The sequence below is a fragment of the Triticum aestivum genome, chromosome 1D (assembly GCF_018294505.1).
Source record: "Triticum aestivum cultivar Chinese Spring chromosome 1D, IWGSC CS RefSeq v2.1, whole genome shotgun sequence".
In the NCBI taxonomy this organism is placed as follows: domain Eukaryota; kingdom Viridiplantae; phylum Streptophyta; class Magnoliopsida; order Poales; family Poaceae; genus Triticum; species Triticum aestivum.
Window position 1 is genome coordinate 317,867,836 of NC_057796.1, and position 18,357 is coordinate 317,886,192.

Genomic DNA, 18,357 nt, shown 5'->3' on the forward strand with positions numbered 1-18,357 from the left:
ACCAACCTTGGAATCCTTTTTCTAGTTGGCTCGTGAAATCAAGGAGGTTTCAGTTCATCTGATTGACGCCAGCAAGACCACTCAAGTGGCAACAAGAACAGGCAAAAAACAGGAAAGCGAGCTCATCCACTTCCTTCATGAGAACTGAGACATTTTTGCTTGGAATCTTTCTGACATGCCAGGTGTCCCAAGGGAGTGGTTGAGCATAAACTTCGAGTTAACAAGAAAAGTGCTTCAGTGTGAAGCGCATTTGTTCTTCCGAAGCTATGCTTTCACGTGAAGCACAACTGTGTTTCCCGGAAAGTGGAAAGCAGTGAAGCGCAATTTTGCTTCCCGAAATGTGAAAAAGCACAGTTGAGCTTTCGGTTTTTTGGTTTCCATTTTTTCAAAGAAAAAAGTCCGTTCAAACCTATTAATATGAGATCTAGTTTCAAAGACCTTTGACATGAGAAGCGCAATGGTGAAAACGATTCGTGATTTAAACATATGACTAGCAAAAGATCCCCTGCGTTGCAACCGGGAGGAAAAATACCACATGCCCCTAACCCAATAATCATGACTCAAGAACCTAGTAGGTCCATGTTCTTTATTTGAACATAACATCCCATATGTGTTGCCGCTCTCTCTCTCTCTCAGCATAAGATTAACAATCTACTTTCTTTTTTTTGCCTGCAAGGTTTTGCCGAGGCATGCATGCGTGGTTATTGATGGTTTCTTTCATCTCCATTCTGGTTTTGCTGAGGTGTTCATTCACAACACAAATGGATGCCTACGGAAAAAACATGTATCATGCACTATTGATTAAAATTACACCCTAAATAGAACTTAAGTTAATAGGTATAACATCATATTCAGATTCTACATATTTTTCAAATCAAATTTCATCTATAACATGTTATAATTAGAGTTATGGTCTAAAAGATATGATTTTTTTAAGAATTTGTCACTTAAAGATGAACTGTGGGTTAATTAATAGAAACGACATGGCGTTTTCTGTAAAAACGCAAAAAGATTCGTTTTGCCACTTAAAAGTGAACTGTGGGTTAATTACCAGAGACTATAGGGGGTTTTCTATAAAAACAAAAATGATTCATTTTGTCACTTAAAGATGGACCGCGGGTTCATTCTTTAAAACTTCAGGGGGTTTCTATAAAAATGCATGACTGACAGGCAGAAGAACTAATCCCTTTATTAGTAGGTATTGATTCAAGACATAAAACATTAAAAACGAGCACAAAACTCATAGGTTGCGACAACTATCACACATACAATGCAAGTTTCGTCACCACAAGAGAAGATGAGAGTGACATTTGTAAGAGGTACCCTCTAGTTAATGATTTCGGATTAGAACTTATTATCAACACTGATTTTACGGGCTAGTACGATAAATTGTATCCCAGAAATTCTATGTATTATTTTCTCTCCTATCTAAAAAATAGGTTGTGTTCCCCATTCAGTTTCGTTTTTGTCAAACCCTTTGGTAGCGATCGATCATCAAGATCGTTCCAAGTAGCGATCGGATCAATCGGCCAAGCCCAAGCAGAGCGTTCGTGCGTCTTGGACTCGCGATCAGCCTAGCTAGCTAGCGTTCCTGTGTTCCAGACTCGCATCACCATGACTCATGCACCATCAATCCTTTCCTAACTCGGGACATAGGTTCCCCATTCTGCTTCTTTTCTTCCGTGAACTTGATCAATTCTTTTGTGCTTCCCCTTCCACGCTCTCCCAACCAAAAACAAAACAAACGAATCGAGGAGAACGGAGAGAAACCAGACACTACCTAAAGAAAATGCACATTTATAAAGCTTGCTATAAATCTGGACAACATGTACGCCTGCACCCGAACCCTATCTCGCAACGTAATTGCAAGCCTTCCCGCCACTGTTAATGCCGCGTGTGCCAAATCCGTTGCCTTGCGCGGCACCGGCACCATGACTGTGTTCTATAGAAATGCAACAGGAGAAGGATGTCGAGGGACACACTTGGGTGGCTATGGCGCCGCGATCAGGGAATGGATGCCCGAAAGTTGGGAGGAGCTCGCATGTACATGACGTGGTGCTAGCGGTGATCGGAGGCATTGATGAACGCATTAGATGATACGATGGAGGCGAGTACTGGCTGTTGCAGTTCCGTGTGTGTCATTGGTCTACATCTACATGCTAGCTTAAAGCTTGTGCATGCAGATCTAGGCAAAGGTAATGGCATGCAGGTCTTTGTTATATTTATATTTACATGCTAAACAAGCTGGATTATTCTACATGTCCATATGCACTTTTTTGGTAGTTCAATTTACAATGGTGCGCCGATGCGGCGGGTACAAACACGTGATGCAACTGCTTAGCACGTTGGGTGTTGGGGGCTACAGTGAGCTATACATATGGATGTAGGCGTTAGAAGTTGGATATTGCTATGTCGAATGCTTTGAAGAGCTTTGTGACGACGGGTTCCGAACATATAACATGCTCTCAATTATGTCATACAGAAGGAAGCGGTGTACCCAGACCTGAAGTCTTCATTATGATCATCCACGGGTTCCAGAAGCAATAAAATAGAGTCAAGGGCTCAAAGAGATTAGTGCAATATATGCAGTTTTGTTCGCCATCTATGGGTAGTGTGGCTATTTTTGTGATGCTCACGAGTATGTAGCTAGCTGCTATTAAAGTTGGAAAACAACAACTTTCACCTAGCATCTTATGTGTCCTGCCGAATGCTCATGCTCAATAGGTTAGTGCATCTCACCACCCACAAACACACTCAAAGAATTATCAACAGGAGCTTAAAAATAATCATGAGTGTGTAATCTAAGGAGTGAGGACACATTTGTGAAGCTGAAGTGCGTAAAGAATAGCAACTTATGTGATTTGTATCACTAGAATGGTTATTTATTCAGTTAAAAAATTGTTATTGAAAAACAGGCCATTAAAGCCATCAGGACCTGGAGCTTTATCCACAGGCATATGCTGTACCACCTTGTCCATTTCATCTTTTTCAAAAGGTTTGGTGAGAATGTCAAGGCCTTCCACAGGGGTGATGAGAGCAGAGAGGTCAAAGCCCATGACAATGCCTCTTGATGTGCCCATCCTATTTTTAAAACAATTCCAGATGATTCCTTCCATTTGAGCATGATCATTGATCACAGTACCATCAGGCAATTTGAGACTTGCAATAGAATTCCTCCTGTGCCTTTCAGTGGCCATGGTATGGAAAAACTTTGTATTTTCCCCTCCCACCTTAATATATCTGATAGTACACCTTTTCTTCCAATAAAGGAATTGCAAATGTAGCAATTTCTCCAGGTGCACTTTGACAATTTTCCTGAAATTAAGATCCTAAATAAACAGAGGCCTCCACTCCTCCAAGTCATCCAGCAGCAAAATAATAGAGGCCTCCACTCCTCCTCTAATTTCTTAGGACTTTTATGAGCTAGCTCAGGAATTCTATGAGGGTGGTGCTATCTTGGATAACATTAATGATTCTTACATTACTCTTGTACCTAAAAAGCTTACACCTGAAGAGGTTGGAGATTATAGGCCTATTTCTCTCACTAGTATGGGCCTGAAGTTTCTTTCTAAAATGGCAGCAAATAGGTTTCAAGAGGTGATCTTACAGTGCATTCACAAGAACCAATATGGTTTTATTAAGAGCAGAACAATCCAGGATTGTATTGGCTGGACTTTTGAGTATTTGCATCAGTGCCATCAATCTAGGAGGCCAATTATAATCCTTAAGTTAGATTTTGAAAAGGCTTTTGACTCTCTGGAACATGAAGCTCTTTTTCAGATTCTTAGGCACAAAGGTTTTAATGAGAAATGAATTCTCTGGATGAAGCAGCTGCTGGGCACTGGTACTTCCTCAGTTCTTCTTAATGGTGTCCCTGGGAGAAAATTTGTTTGTAAAAAGGGGGTCAGGCAGGGTGATCCTGTCTCTCCACTTCTCTTTGTTATTGCTGCTGATCTTTTGCAATCTGTCATCAATGACATGTTCAGAAGAGGAATTCTCCAACTGCCTATCCCTTGTCATGACCAGGATTACCCTATGATCCAATATGCAGATGATACTTTAATCATCTTACCTGCTGACAGGATTCAGCTCCTGGCCTTGAAAGATATGCTTCAAGTGTTTGCTCAGTCCACTGGCCTTGATGTCAACTACCACAAATCTTTCCTCACCCCCATAAATGTTGATCCTATTGTGATGAATGATCTTGCTGTTGCTTTTGGTTGCCAGATAGGAAAGATGCCTTTCACTTATCTTGGGCTGCCAGTGGGAACCACAAGGCCCAAAATGGTGGACTTTATGCCTCTGGTGGACTGTATGGAAAGAAGAATGACTGCTAGTTCCTCTTTTCTCAATCAAGGGGAGAGACTACAATTTCTGAACTCTGCTCTGTCCTCAATGCCCATCTTCTTTATGTGCAGTTTGGCTGTTCCAGCTGGAATCCTCAAGCAGTTAGAGAGAATTCAGAGGCAGTGTTTGTGGAGAAAGAATAGAGATGAACCTGCCCCTCCCTTGCTGCTTGGGAGCTTATTTGTAGGCCAAAAAACAGGGGTGGTCTTGGTATTCTCAATCTGGGGGTACAAAATGTTTCCTTGCTCCTCAAACATGCTAGTAACTTCCTCAATGAAAATGATATTCCTTGGTTATCTCTCATTTGGGACTCTTACTACCATGGAAGGGTGCCTCAAGGAACATCCAAGCTTTTAAATCTAGGCCGATACGACCGATATATAGGCCGATATATCACTTTCGGGGCTTTACCGATATAAACATAGCATATCATTTTGGAAATATCATTTTCGAACATATCGTCCGATATGGACCGAAATATCGACCGATATGGCCGATATCTAGCCCGATATGTCCACCGATATAGAATGATATGTAGATGACAACAATTCTTTATTAGAAAGCAGTGAAATATTGATTATTCATTTACAACTTCATTATATATTATCAAAGTCATGCACAATGTTCCGTACAAATGCATATATATCGTATTGTTTTTAATCATAGAGTAAGGATTTTGTGAATCTTTCCTTAATAATTTCTTAACCAACAAATTAATAAACTAGGAACCAAAAAGCGTTATGTTAAAGCATTGGCGTCATACTTTCTTTACTAAAAATAAAATGTTTTGAACAAGAATAATGAAAAAAAACTAGACATATTTTCTCGGATATATCTACATATCGTCCGATATATCACCCGATATCCGACATCCGATATGTCAAAGCGAAACCGATATGAACCCGATATCCGATATTTTGAAGCTTGGGAACATCTACTTGTGGCTCTTTCTGGTGGAACGATATTTGCAAGGTTATGCTGAGTTTTAGAGAGTGTTCTTGGGTTGAGGTTAATGATGGTGACACTGCTCTGTTCTGGTCAGATAACTGGAATATTGGTGATGAGGTCTCTCCTCTTCAATCAAGATTTCCTAGGTTATTTTCTTATGTTAAGGACCCATGGATTACAGTCAAGGAGTTCTTCAGTTCTAAGGATATTGTACATCATTTTCATCTCCCCCTGTCTGCCCAGGCTTTTGGAGAGTTGGGCATGATTCAATCTATGATGGGTTCTCATAGCAGAGTATCTAGCTCTAAGGATGTGTGGTTTTGGCAGAACTCTTCCAAGCAGTATAGACCCAAGATGTTTTACTCCCACACATTTCAGTCTGAAACCTTTAACCCTCTACTCTGTTGGATATGGAAATCATCTTGTACTCTCAAGATTAAGGTGTTTGCTTGGATGCTCATCATGGACAGGCTTGTGACGCCCCCGATTTGACCGTACACTAATCATGCACGCAAATGTGTACGATCAAGATCAGGGACTCACGGGAAGATATCACAACACAACTCTACAACATAAATAAGTCATACAAGCATCATATTACAAGCAAGGGCCTCGAGGGCTCGAATACAAGTGCTCGATCATAGACGAGTCAGCGGAAGCAACAATATCTGAGTACAGACATAAGTTAAACAAGTTTGCCTTAAGAAGGCTAGCACGAACTGGGATACAGATCGAAAGAGGCGCAAGCCTCCTGCCTGGGATCCTCCTAACTACTCCTGGTCGTCGTCAGCGGACTGCACGTAGTAGTAGGCACCTCCAGTGTCGTAGGAGTCGTCGTCGACGGTGGCGTCTGGCTCCTGGACTCCAGCATCTGGTTCCGACAACCAGGTACAAAGGAAAAGGGGAAAAGAGGGAGAGAAGCAACCGTGAGTACTCATCCAAAGTACTCGCAAGCAAGGAGCTACACTATATATGCATGGGTATATGTGTAAAGGGCCATATCAGTGGACTGAACTGCAGAATGCCAGAATAAGAGGGGGATAGCTAGTCCTGTCGAAGACTACGCTTCTGGCCATCTCCATCTTGCAGCATGTAGAAGAGAGTAGATTGAAGTCCTCCAAGTAGCATCGCATAGCATAATCCTACCCGGCGATCCCCTCCTCGTCGCCCTGTTAGAGAGCGATCACCGGGTTGTATCTGGCACTTGTAAGGGTGTATTTTATTAAGTATCCGGTTCTAGTTGTCATAAGGTCAAGGTACAACTCCGGGTCGCCCTTTTACCGAGGGACACGGCTATTCGAATAGATAAACTTCCCTGCAGGGGTGCACCACATAACCCAACACGCTCGATCCCATTTGGCCGGACACACTTTTCTGGGTCATGCCCGGCCTCGTAAGATCAACACGTCGCAGCCCCATCTAGGCACAACAGAGAGGTCAGCACGCCGGTCTAAATCCTATGCGCGCAGGGGTCTGGGCCCATCGCCCATTGCACACCTGCACGTTGCGTACGCGGCCGGAAGCAGACCTAGCCTAGTGGCGTTCCAGTCCAATCCGGCGCGTGCCGCTCGGTCGCTGACGTCACGAAGGCTTCGGCTGATACCATGACGTCGAGTGCCCATAACTGTTCCCGCGTAGCTGGTTAGTGCGTATAGACCAAATGGCCAGACTCAGATCAAATACCAAGAACTCGTTAAATGTGTTATTTTGAAGTAACCGCGGACGCCGTCCAGGGCCAGGCCCACCACTCTCCTAGGTGGTCTCAACCTGCCCTATCGCTCCACCACAAAGGTCTACTTGCGGGTACTCCTACGAGCCGACCCGACTTTAGTCACCACAGGTATCATGTATAGAGTGTATGAGTATATACCCGTGATCACCGCCCAAGTGATCACGGACCGATAGTATAGCACAGCAGACGGACAAGAATGTAGGGCCACTGATGGAAAACTAGCATCCTATACTAAGCATGTAGGATTGCAGGTAAAGGTAACAACAGTAGTAGCAAGGATAGGCTATGCATCAGGATAGGATGAACGGAAAGCAGTAACATGCTATACTACTCTAATACAAGCAGTATAGAGAAGAATAGGCGATATCTGGTGATCAAGGGGGGGGGCTTGCCTGGTTGCTCTGGCAAGTAGGAGGGGTCGTCAACTCCGTAGTCGAACTGGGCAGCAGCAGCGTCAGTCTTGTAGTCTACCGGAGAGAAGAGGGGGAAGAAACAGTAAATACAATGCAAACATAAGCATGACGATGCGTGAAATGACAATGAGCGGTGCTAGGTGTGCCCTAACGCGGCAGTAGGTGGTACCGGCGAAGGGGGGGAACATCCGGGAAAGTATTCCCGATGTTTCGCGTTTTCGGACAGACGGACCAGAGGGGAAAAGCTCCATGTTCGCTATGCTAGGAACATGTGGCTGACAAACGGACTACGTATTCGGATTTGTCTCGTCGTTCTGAGCAACTTTCATGTACAAAGTTTTTCCATCCGAGCTACGGTTTATTTTATATTCAATTTTAAAGATTTAAATCATTTTTAGAATTTAATAAATTAATTTAATTCAAAATTTAATTAATGCATCAGCATGACGTCAGCAGTCAACGTTGACCGTTGACCTGGTCAACCTGACAGGTGGGTCCCACCTGTTAGGGGCTGTTAGCTAATTAATTAGGTTAATTAGTTATTAGTTTAATTAATCTTAATTAATTAATATTAACAGGATTAATTAAGTTAAATAATTATCTTAATTAATTATCTTTACTATTTAGTTATTTATTATTATTATTATTATTAATTTAATTTTTTTAAATCATTTATTATTATTATTAAAACGTTCTCTGGGCGGGGCCCATGTGTCATAGGCCCTGGGGGCCTTATCGAGCACACGGGCGCGGGTGGGCGCCGGGACGTGCGGGTGGGGCGCCCGAACTGGACGCAGCCAGTCGGGGCCACGGCGAGGGGAAAAATGCCAGCGCGGTACTGGCGTGGCAGCGGCGAGGCCACAGGGGATGAGCAGGGCGGCGGGCGGCGTGGAGCTCCGGCGGGAGGCAGAGGCGAGCACTGGGGCGGCGCCGGAGGGCGCGGGAAGCAACGGTCGACGGCAGGCGGGGCACAGCCGCGCGTGGAGGGGGGAGTGGTCGTGGCCGAGCCAGACGGGCACGGCCCCGACGCTCTGGTCGCGGCGGTGGCTAGGACCAGCAGGGAGGCGAGCGGGACAGGTGCGGGAGGGGGCCGGAGTGGCCAGAGTGGCGCGGTGCGCGCGGGCGGCGGTAGCGGCCGCGGTGATGAGCGCGAGCGCGCGCACAGGCGGGGTCGCGCGAGGGAGAGAGAGGGAGCGAGGGCGCGCGGAGACGAGCGCGGCGGCGAGGCTCACATTGGGGCGTAGGGAACGGGGCAGTGGGTGTCGAGGTGGGGGACGGGGACGACGGCGTCGATGCAGAAGAGGCAGACCGGCGAGGGAGCGCTCCGGTGAGGCCGTCCGACGAGGAGCTCCGGCGGCGACGGCGTCCTGGCGCGGGGTCGGCGGTCTCCTCTCGATCCCGATCCAAATCGGGGGAGAGGGGGGAGATATTTTGCGGGGGGGGGGGGGGGAGTGTGGGGGGGTTCGGGGTCCAGGGGGTTAAGGGAGTGGGTGGGCTGGCCGGCTGGGCCTGGTGGGTTGGCCCAGTTGGGCCACGGTCCAGGGTATTTTTTTGTATTTTCTTTCTTTTATGTATTTTCTTTTCTGTTTTAAATCATTTTAAATTATCTAGGCATTTTATAAAAATGTGTTTATTACACCATATTTACTTATGCAAAATATGGCACCTCCCGAACATTTTTGTTTTAAATTTTGAAAAACTTTTATCGTTGACATTAATTTGAATTTGAATTTTTAAACGGTTTGACCTAACGGTAGATTAGCAAAGTAACCGTGGTGACGTGGCACTATTTGCGTGGGATTTATGTAGCTTGATTATCCGGGCGTTACAAGGCTGAATATAAAGGATATGGTGGAAAGAAGGCATTGGCACATGGAGGATGGTGTGCATTGTAGGCTCTGCCCCTGCAGGTTCGAGAGACCAGGGATCATCTTTTCTTCAACTGCAATTTCAGTGTTCATGTCTGGAATTACCTGTAAATTGATTGGCCTGCAGGGAACTCTATGTCTGATGTGGTTATTCAGGCTAGGAATGATTTTGACAAGCCTTTTTTCTCAGAAGTGGTGTTCACTGCATGTTGGAACATCTGGATCATTCGAAATGCCAAGGTTTTCAGAAATGAGAGGGCTAGATTTTATAAATGGCGTGCTGCTTTTAGGCATGATATCTCTTTGTTGCAATATAGGATTAAATCTGCCTACGAGGATGACCTTCTCAAGTGGATCTCTTTCCTCCCCCCTTAAGGCTTAGTGTAGTAAGGCTTTTATGCCCCCCTCCTCTCCTTTTAGTTTAGCTTATTTTTCTAGATTACTCCTTGTAATCAGCTTTTGTATCTTGTTACTTTGTTTAATAAAGGTTTTGATATGCTGTGGGGTTTGCCCACAGTTCCCAGTAAAAAAAAATTGTTATTTATTGAGGAGGCGAAGATGACGGGTGAAGAAAAAGAAAAAGGGAAGTGATTTATAATGGTAAAAGAAGTTGGCGATGATGTCTCATGTGCATAATAAGCATCGTAAAAGATATCATTGGTGTTTAAACACTAGATGTATATGCACGGGCAATGGCCTATTTTTTTTTAGAAAACATCTATGACTGATGCTATTTAATCAATGAAGAGACGTATTTGACTTAAAAAAGAAACTACCACCATACACCACAATGGGCCGACTCTTTTAAGACGCAGAATGGTTTTTAACGGACCCAGCCCAGTGGAGATGGCAACAAAACCATACTACGCGGTGCCGCTAACCCAACATTATTCCATGGCCGTCAAGCCCAAACCCGCAACCTCCGCTTGCCTCGCCGCCGCCGTCCATGGAGACCTCAAAATCGCCGGCGCGGCCCTTCTCGCCGCCGCGGGAGCCCTCCGCGGCGACGGTGCTGCTGTGCCCTTGCCTGGTGCTCCTTATCCTCGCCCTCATCGCCACATCTATCGCCCTCACGGTCCACTTCCGCCTCTATTGCCACTCCCCTGTCGGCCACCTCATCTCGCCCCACCGCTGCCCGCGCCACATCTGACCTCCGCCGCAATCAACCTCCGGGGTGAGGGTGCGGGCGCGGGCCTGCTTCCCAGCCGCGCGCTACCTCTACTTTCAGCGAGATCCCGTTCCCTCCACGCTGCGTCGCTGGCGTGGGGGGCCGACGCTCCGTTCCGACTCGCTGGGTCAAGATGCCTCTCGACCTCCACGTCCTCCGCCTCTGAAGACGACGACGAGGGGGGCTCGCCGCCGCAGGTGCCGTCGAGCCACCCGGAGCACGTGGGCCGCTTGTGCGCCGCCATCGCGGACGTCATCACCGCTGGCGCCGACGCGAACCTGGAGGCAGCGCTCTCCGCGCTGTCGCTGCCGCTCTCCGAGGCGCTCGTGATTGCTGTCCTCGACCGATTCAATCACGCACACAAGCCATCCCGCCGCTTCTTCCAGTGGGCCGCCGCATCTGGGGGGTTCGCACACACACCCGTCACCTACTGCAAGATGCTGCACATCCTTGGCAAGGCGAGGCAGTTCGAGACGATGGTTGCCCTAGTCCATGAAATGGGGAAGGCAGGCGCCCTTTGCATGGACGCCTTCAAGATTTCCATCAAGTCGTTCGCCGCCGCCGGCGAGATCAAGAATGCAGTTGGTGTGTTCGAGATGATGAGGGTGAACGGCTTTGATGATGGGGTGGAGTCGTTCAATTGCTTGCTATTCGCTTTGGCCCATGAGGGGCTGGGGAAGGAGGCAGCTCAGGTGTTCAGCAGAATGCATGAACGGTACACTCCGGACTTGCGCTCATACACAGCCATGTTGATGGCATGGTGCAATGGAAAGAACCTGGTGGAGGCTGGGCGGGTTTGGAATGAGATGCTGGAGAAGGGGATGAAGCCAGACGTTGTCGTGCACAACACAATGATTGAGGGGTTGCTTCGTGGGCAGAGGCGGCCTGAGGCTGTGAAGATGTTTGAGCTGATGAAGGCAAAGGGGCCTCCCCCAAATGTGTGGACTTACACAATGTTGATTCGAGACCATTGTAAGCGGGGAAAGATGGACATGGCAAAGCGGTGGTTTGAGGAGATGCAAGAGGATGGGTGCCAGCCGGATGTTGCTACCTATACGTGCTTGCTTGTGGGATATGGCAATGCAAAGCGAATGGATAGAGTGACTGCAATGTTGGAGGAAATGGCACAGAAGGGATGCCCCCCTGATGGCCGAACGTACAATGCGCTGATTAAGCTGCTCAAGAATAGGAATATGCCAGATGATGCAGTCAGGATATACAAAAAAATGATAAATAAGGGGCTTGAACCCACGATCCATACATACAACATGATGATGAAGTTGTATTTCCTTCGTGGGACGAACTATGCAATGGGTTGCGCAGTGTGGGACGAGATGCATCGGAAGGGGATTTGTCCTGATGTGAACGCATACACTGTGTTTATTAATGGTCACATACGACACGGCAGACCTGAGGAAGCATGTAAATTTATCGAAGAGATGATCCAGAAAGGGATGAAGGCTCCACAAATAGACTACAACAAGTTTGCTGCAGACTTCTCCAAGGCTGGGAAGCCGGACATATTGTTTGAATTAGCTCAGAAGGTGAAGTTTACAGGGAAATTTGATGAATCTAATGTGTTCCATCAGTGGGGAGAGAGAATGAGAAGTCGGGTCAAGCAGGCTGTCCCTAATCAGACTAGGAGCAGGACGTTGTAAGATTAAAGATGTTTGTAATTTTAGAATGTGCTCCTGCTATTTATGAAAGAGGTGCTATAGTTTCTCTGATGTTGTATAGTAATACTTTATTGAAGATTATGTCTCCTGTTTGTTAGACCTAAAATCTGCCCCAAGTCATGATTAAGTTCTAGTTTTTGTGAAACTCAGGTGAGCTGCACATCAAAGCATCATTTACTAGTGCCTCTGCAATTGTTTTGTAGGTACCGTAGTGGCCGAGTATGCACCTTACATTGGATCAATCATATATTTCTATCTTCCAGTGGCTCAACCACATCTTCCAATTTAATGATCTTAGATGCTTATGGTTGTGCTTGTTAAGCAGTATTAGTATTTAGACTAATATGGACCCCTAGACCGATACTGATACTCCTTAGCAGAGTGATGCTGATATGTAGGCTTAGACATTGGAACTAGCTGGAACTTAAGGGCTACATGCACCTGCTTGATGTCACCTAGCAATTTACACCCTTTTGAGTTTGAAGTTAACAAAAATCATCAAACAAGTTGACTTTGTTGTTTTGGGTGCACGTTCACTGCATATTCCGCAGAGAAATATATAACCAAATTATATGTAGCTTGATGGATGCATATGCATGCTTGTAGCCATGTAGAAAGTTAGAAATAATGCATGCTTAAGGTGTCATCATGGTGTTTAGCGGAAGTTCTTTCTCGATGCTATCTTGTAGCGAAATATGAGCCACTGTGACAAAAATTATTGCCACATGGTCCATACATTGCTCATATTTATTGAGTCCACTCTAATACAGTGATTTGAATCCCAGTATCACTCCTGTGAGTACGATTTCGTCCAGTTTTCTGCATTACTATCTCTTGTCTTAAATTTCTATCGAAGTGCTTTTTGCAAAGTAAAGCACCCCGACAAACCTATGGTCTTTCTGACAGGAACTGTTTCACGTTACATGTTATCAAGAATTTCAGTTAGGTTCAATAGTCCGTTCACCAACCTTCACTATTAATTGTCAAGATTATTCATGATCCGGCAGAAGCATTCTTACAGGTCAAGCAATATTGTATCAGCCTTTCAGGTTAAGGCATGCACTTGTGGCGTAAACTGCCAAAGAATTGTCCAAATTATACAGTCTATTGACTGCAGAATTATAGATGACACCGTTTTTGATCATTCTTGAAAACACTTGAAGCTTGTTGCTCTTTGAAGTTTCAACTTCTGAATTCTTCTTTATCATTGGTTACTTAATTAGTCTGAGATATATGTAAGGCGTGTAGCACATTTTGTTAAGCAAGATAGTTATCTATATGATTTTGTGAATTGCCGTATAGCTCCTTGTATGATATCCTTTAGGCATGTTTCTGTCAGTAGACCAGTTATCTGATTCTTTGTTGTTTCTGTTCTTAGACTATTGCAAATAGGACCAATTCATGATTGCCAAATGCTTAAAATCAGGAAAACGGTTGTCAAAGATATTGATTGCTCCATTGGCTTTTACCTAAATGATGGAATTTTGCAGCTATCTACAGCTTGGAAAGTGGATGACCGTCTGCTATCTTATATGGAGATGACATTCTTTTGATACTACTACAGTCTGGCAGTCTGCTGACCTAGTGATCTGAGATTTAGCTCCTTGTGGTTTATAACATCCCAATGTTGGTCCTTTCGGCGCTAGATCTGCATCTTTCTCTTCTCTACTAAATGCTATGGTGCAGATTACATATATTTCTTGCATGTAGACATTTTCTTTACTCATGCATCATGTAACAATTATTTATCACATCTTCTTATCCGTTTGTTACATGGTACCTGCTGTGTTCCATTAGCTGGATTTACATGAGGCCTTGTATCTTAATATGTCCCACAACACATGCTAGCCTTTTTGGTCTACCATGTGGTGAGTGCTTCCAACTTGGCACTTGGTTGGTATGAGGCATTAGCTAATATATACTCCCTCCGTCCGGAAATACTTGTCAAAGGAATGGATGTATCTAGACATATCTTAGTTTTAGATACATCTATTTTTATCCATTTCTCCGACAAGTATTTTGGGACGGAGGGAGTACTATTGAGCCCCCGTGAGTACTGCTGCACACTTATGTTTGGTGAATTCAATTTATTCTGATCCCCACTCTTAATTAAAATTCGAATCTGACAGGCAAGACTGCAGTGATCTAGATCTTGTTTTCTGTTCATATTATTCCTGCATTAATCTTCCCAGGACCATTTGGTTAGTAAGAGAGAAGAAAAAGAAAATACTGAGTGCGAGATCTTGTTTTTTCTTTTCATATTACTCCTACATTAATCTTGCAAGGCCATTTGTTGTACTACTACCATCCTTGTACAGATTGTGATATATCTGCTGGAGAAGCCTAACCTGGATGAGAGGATTGTCTCAACTCGGATTTTGTGTGTGTGTGGGAGGGAATGGAGTACATGGATATTTTTCTGCTTGATTTGTAACACATACGCCTTTTTTAAATCTATTTCTAAGTGTTATGGGGTGGTGCCGTTTTTATGATTGTCTTAGTTATTTCTCTCCAGTTGCCCGTATAAAAGTTTTTTTGTTTTTGAGGAATCAAAAGTTGATCTTTTTTATAGCGCACGGAAGTGAATTCATACGCAGGGACTTTTTTTCCTTTTTCACAAAAAAACACACTATTATTTGAGCCTTTATTCACATTTGAGGCCTCCATGGCATAGTGAACTGTGCTAGACTGCAGCAACTGTAATTTTCAACTTTACTATAAAAATATATTTATTTATATGAATAGTTTACAACTGATGGAATTGGTTGAACATTGCCCCCGGCAATACAGTATGTGCAGTATTCATTGAATGCTAATTACAAGCTGCTGCTGCTCCTGGCTACGCCTGGATGCATTCCTTCTTCTTTGCTCCTGCAGAAGCAGGGGAAGAGAGAAGATATATGAGCACTTCAGTCAACCACACCATGTTCCTAGGAATGACAGTCAGACTGACCTCAAGCAGCTGATGCAACCGGTACTGGCGCCGCCCGTGCTGAATCATGCAGATCACCCTCATGACGGCGTAGAGCGGCAGCAAGATCCCCGCGGCCCGAAGAATGTACATCTGCAATGCAAAACCACTCAGCTGTTAGTTTCTTTGCCATCTGATCGATCTGTTAATAGTTTGTTACTCTGTTCTCTTCTTTTCAGATCGAAGCGCGCCGACGAATGTGGCGGCTCACTCACCGTGAGGAGGCTGAACGCACAGTGCTCCGCGGCCTCGATGGTCACCACGGCGATGAGATGCCACACCAGCAGTATGATGGTGAACTGCGTGCACAGAAGTTTCAGAGAGATCAGAACCCAGGTGACAGACAGACACCACGCAGCAAAGCATGAAGCTGACAAAGTGAAAATATGGTTCAGTTTGCTGCCAAGCCGACGGCTCGTACCGTTATCGCCAACGGTCGGCACCACGAGCAGCCGACGGCGTCCGGGCCGTCCATCGGCCCGTCTGACGGCGCATACTGCATGCCCTGGTGCCCGTCCAGCTCCTCCTCCTCATCCTCATCCTCGCTGCATGAGAAATCGACAAGTACAGCGTCAGTCAATCAGGCAACGTTCAGTTGATGGACGGTACACCGTCTGGTGGTTGCTGCACTCTGCTCTGCCGTGCGGGCAAAGAGACGATCGACGGGGCGGCAACGTGGGGGCAGCGTCGCATTAGCTGGAGCCAAACGGTGGGCCGGGCTGGACTGGACTGGACTGGATGGGCATTGACATTGCCGGTTTGGTGAGATTTGGAGTTTTGGACGCACGCCTTTGACAGGAGACCTCCCTCTCGCCAACGCAAAGCAACAGCCCACATGTACAGGTCAGTATTCTTCTGGCTGTCTTCTCTCTTTCGTCTTGGGCATCAACACGGGATCACAGAGGATCAATTGGTGCTTACCACCTACCGGGTGTCGCCGTGTCGGGGCCGTCGTACGAAAGGCGTCGTCGCCGACCGGCGACACATTTTTGCGGTGCTGGTGCTACTGGGTTCCTTTCTTGCTCTACTACAGCAAGTAGCCTCGCTTGGATCTTACTACTAGCACATTGATGATCCGAATCCCGTGGTCCCTGAGCGGCCTAGATCGTAAGGTATACCTGCCCCGTGGGGCCTGGGAATGGATGGAATTAAGCTGATGAGGCCGACCTGGGGGGTGGGTATCTACCTGCCATTTAAAAATGATCAATGGCGACAGATCTCATCAGCAACCTCTCCCTGGTGGTTAGCATACCCACCCTGATTGCCTTCGCATGATTAGTTGCTGTTCTGAAAAGAATGTGGTACCTAATCATATGTATGGGCATGACATTAGTGCTGCTACGCTACTGGAGATAAGACCGCTGCATCATATACATACATATATACTCGCCAGCTAGCTATGCCTTTGGTGGGAGTGGGATTGGCTGGCCTTATCCTAGACCTAGAGTGCGTATCTGATCCATCCATCCTTCAGATTGAATTGACAATGCAACAGTTTTCCCGTTCGTCTGTTTTGTACTACATCATAGTAATGAGAGAGGGGTGGGGCCTACCTGACAGTAACCAGCACCTCAACGGCCGGAGCTTTCTTGGGAGGGACTGTGTAGCCTGGCTCGAAACCCTGTCAACAAAAGGATTATTAACTTAATGAGAACACCAAAGATGAGGACACTTTATACGGCTCGAAACCCTGTCAACAAAAGCATTAACTCGATGAAAATACTGCTCCTACTAAAGATGAAGGCACTTTATATACATGGAGTGTGCTGTAATGGACAACAGCAAGTCCTTGCTGCGAAAGCTGGGCAGAGGATATTATTATACACGAGGACGTTGCACCAGCACAAGCTGTTGATTGATTATTACACGAAAAGGCTAGAGCGAGCTACTTTGTTCCTCCTCAAAGGCTTCTATTGCTTCGCGTGTACAGAATCAAGTACCACATGTGGACACTTGATTAGGATTATGTATGAAATCATAAAACAGAGTTAGTGGGCGCCTGCCCCACAAGGCCACACCTTAGCTTTCGGCCACCTCTAATAAGATCACATTTCATGGACGGGCTAGCAACGGGACGAAATGAATGATGCGATCGCAATTGGACCCTGGGCGATACAATCCCCACAAGAAATCGAGGAGCGTGCGGAAATGGCGAACCAACCTGAAGGCAAATCTCGCAGAGGGTGCTCCCCTTCTCGTCGCACCACCTCTGCACACACCCCCTGTGCGCATACTGCATACATGCATGAACAAAACATGTCGATTAGACGCGATAAGAACACCAACATGGACGATCGCCCAAGAGAATAGATTAGCATGCCAGCAGTTAACTGACACAAGGCTAGGCAAGGGAGAGATGACGATCCGTGTATGTACCTTGAGAGAGCCGGAGCATGCGCAGGGAGACTCCATTGCCGCGCAGCTCTCGTCCTCCTCCTCGTGGCAAATCCTGCACTGCCTCATGGCGTAGAAAGAGGAGGCGTAGGAGGAAGAAGAAGAGAGGCCGTCCTGCTGCTCCATCGGTTCGTCTCTTGCTTCCAATTCAATGGCGGTCATAGCTATCCTTTCTTTTCCTCTCTCTTTCCGTTCTTGTAAGCCGTAAGGGGTGGGGTTTAAATAGGCACCAAAAGGCAAAGAGCAAAATCCAAATGCTGTGACGTGCGCCCACCACCTAATGCTTACCAACCACTGTTGGGAGGGAAAGAGAGAGACGGTGCCCTCTGTTCCTTCGGTGAACCAGCTGCTGTTAGCCTATCATATGCAATTATGGGAACCTAACCAATTGGCCGCTGTTAGGCGCGTAACCTTTGGCTTTTAAAATTCTGCTCTCTGGTGGATGCCACCAGCTACCATTTACACCGAATTGAGTACACAGGCTCTCTCTCTTTGTACGGTTAGATTTTTTTTTTTGGAGGATCTTTGGAAGAGAAATTCCCTATATGGCCTTTGTTTATGGTGCCAATATAAAATTTATTTGAGCCGTCCATTCATGAGATCATGGGCTCATAATGTTTGGCTGTCATTTTACTCTTTATTCGTCGCGTGTCATCATTGGCTCGATTCAAACACACCATCTCTTCTAATTAGGGCGCGTGCAATGGTGCTATGTTAGCAATGCCGCCTAGGATAATTGTTTAGTTAGAAGAGAAAAAAAAAAGGGCTTGTCTTCTCTTAGCTAAGTGATGATCTCTTTTTTTTAGAACCTGATGATCTCTTACTTGGTATGACTAGTAA

At 45.8% G+C, this 18,357-nt stretch overlaps 2 protein-coding genes across 2 annotated transcripts; one reads left to right on the forward strand and one right to left on the reverse strand.

Moving 5' to 3' along the window:
- Window positions 1-10,139: 10,139 nt before the first annotated feature.
- Window positions 10,140-12,279, forward strand: LOC123181736 (pentatricopeptide repeat-containing protein At3g62470, mitochondrial). The gene has a single exon (XM_044594065.1). The coding sequence runs from the start codon at window positions 10,155-10,157 to the stop codon at window positions 12,132-12,134; it is 1,980 nt and encodes a 659-aa protein (XP_044450000.1). The 5' UTR covers window positions 10,140-10,154; the 3' UTR covers window positions 12,135-12,279.
- A 2,566-nt stretch (window positions 12,280-14,845) lies between these two features.
- Window positions 14,846-17,727, reverse strand: LOC123169169 (uncharacterized). Its single transcript, XM_044587022.1, has 7 exons — window positions 17,500-17,727; window positions 17,285-17,356; window positions 16,677-16,744; window positions 15,545-15,668; window positions 15,339-15,422; window positions 15,106-15,216; window positions 14,846-15,023 (listed from the first exon to the last, which is right to left on the reverse strand). Exons 1-7 carry the CDS (start codon window positions 17,677-17,679, stop codon window positions 14,955-14,957), a joined length of 708 nt encoding a protein of 235 aa, XP_044442957.1. The 5' UTR covers window positions 17,680-17,727; the 3' UTR covers window positions 14,846-14,954.
- Between the last annotated feature and the right edge of the window lie 630 nt (window positions 17,728-18,357).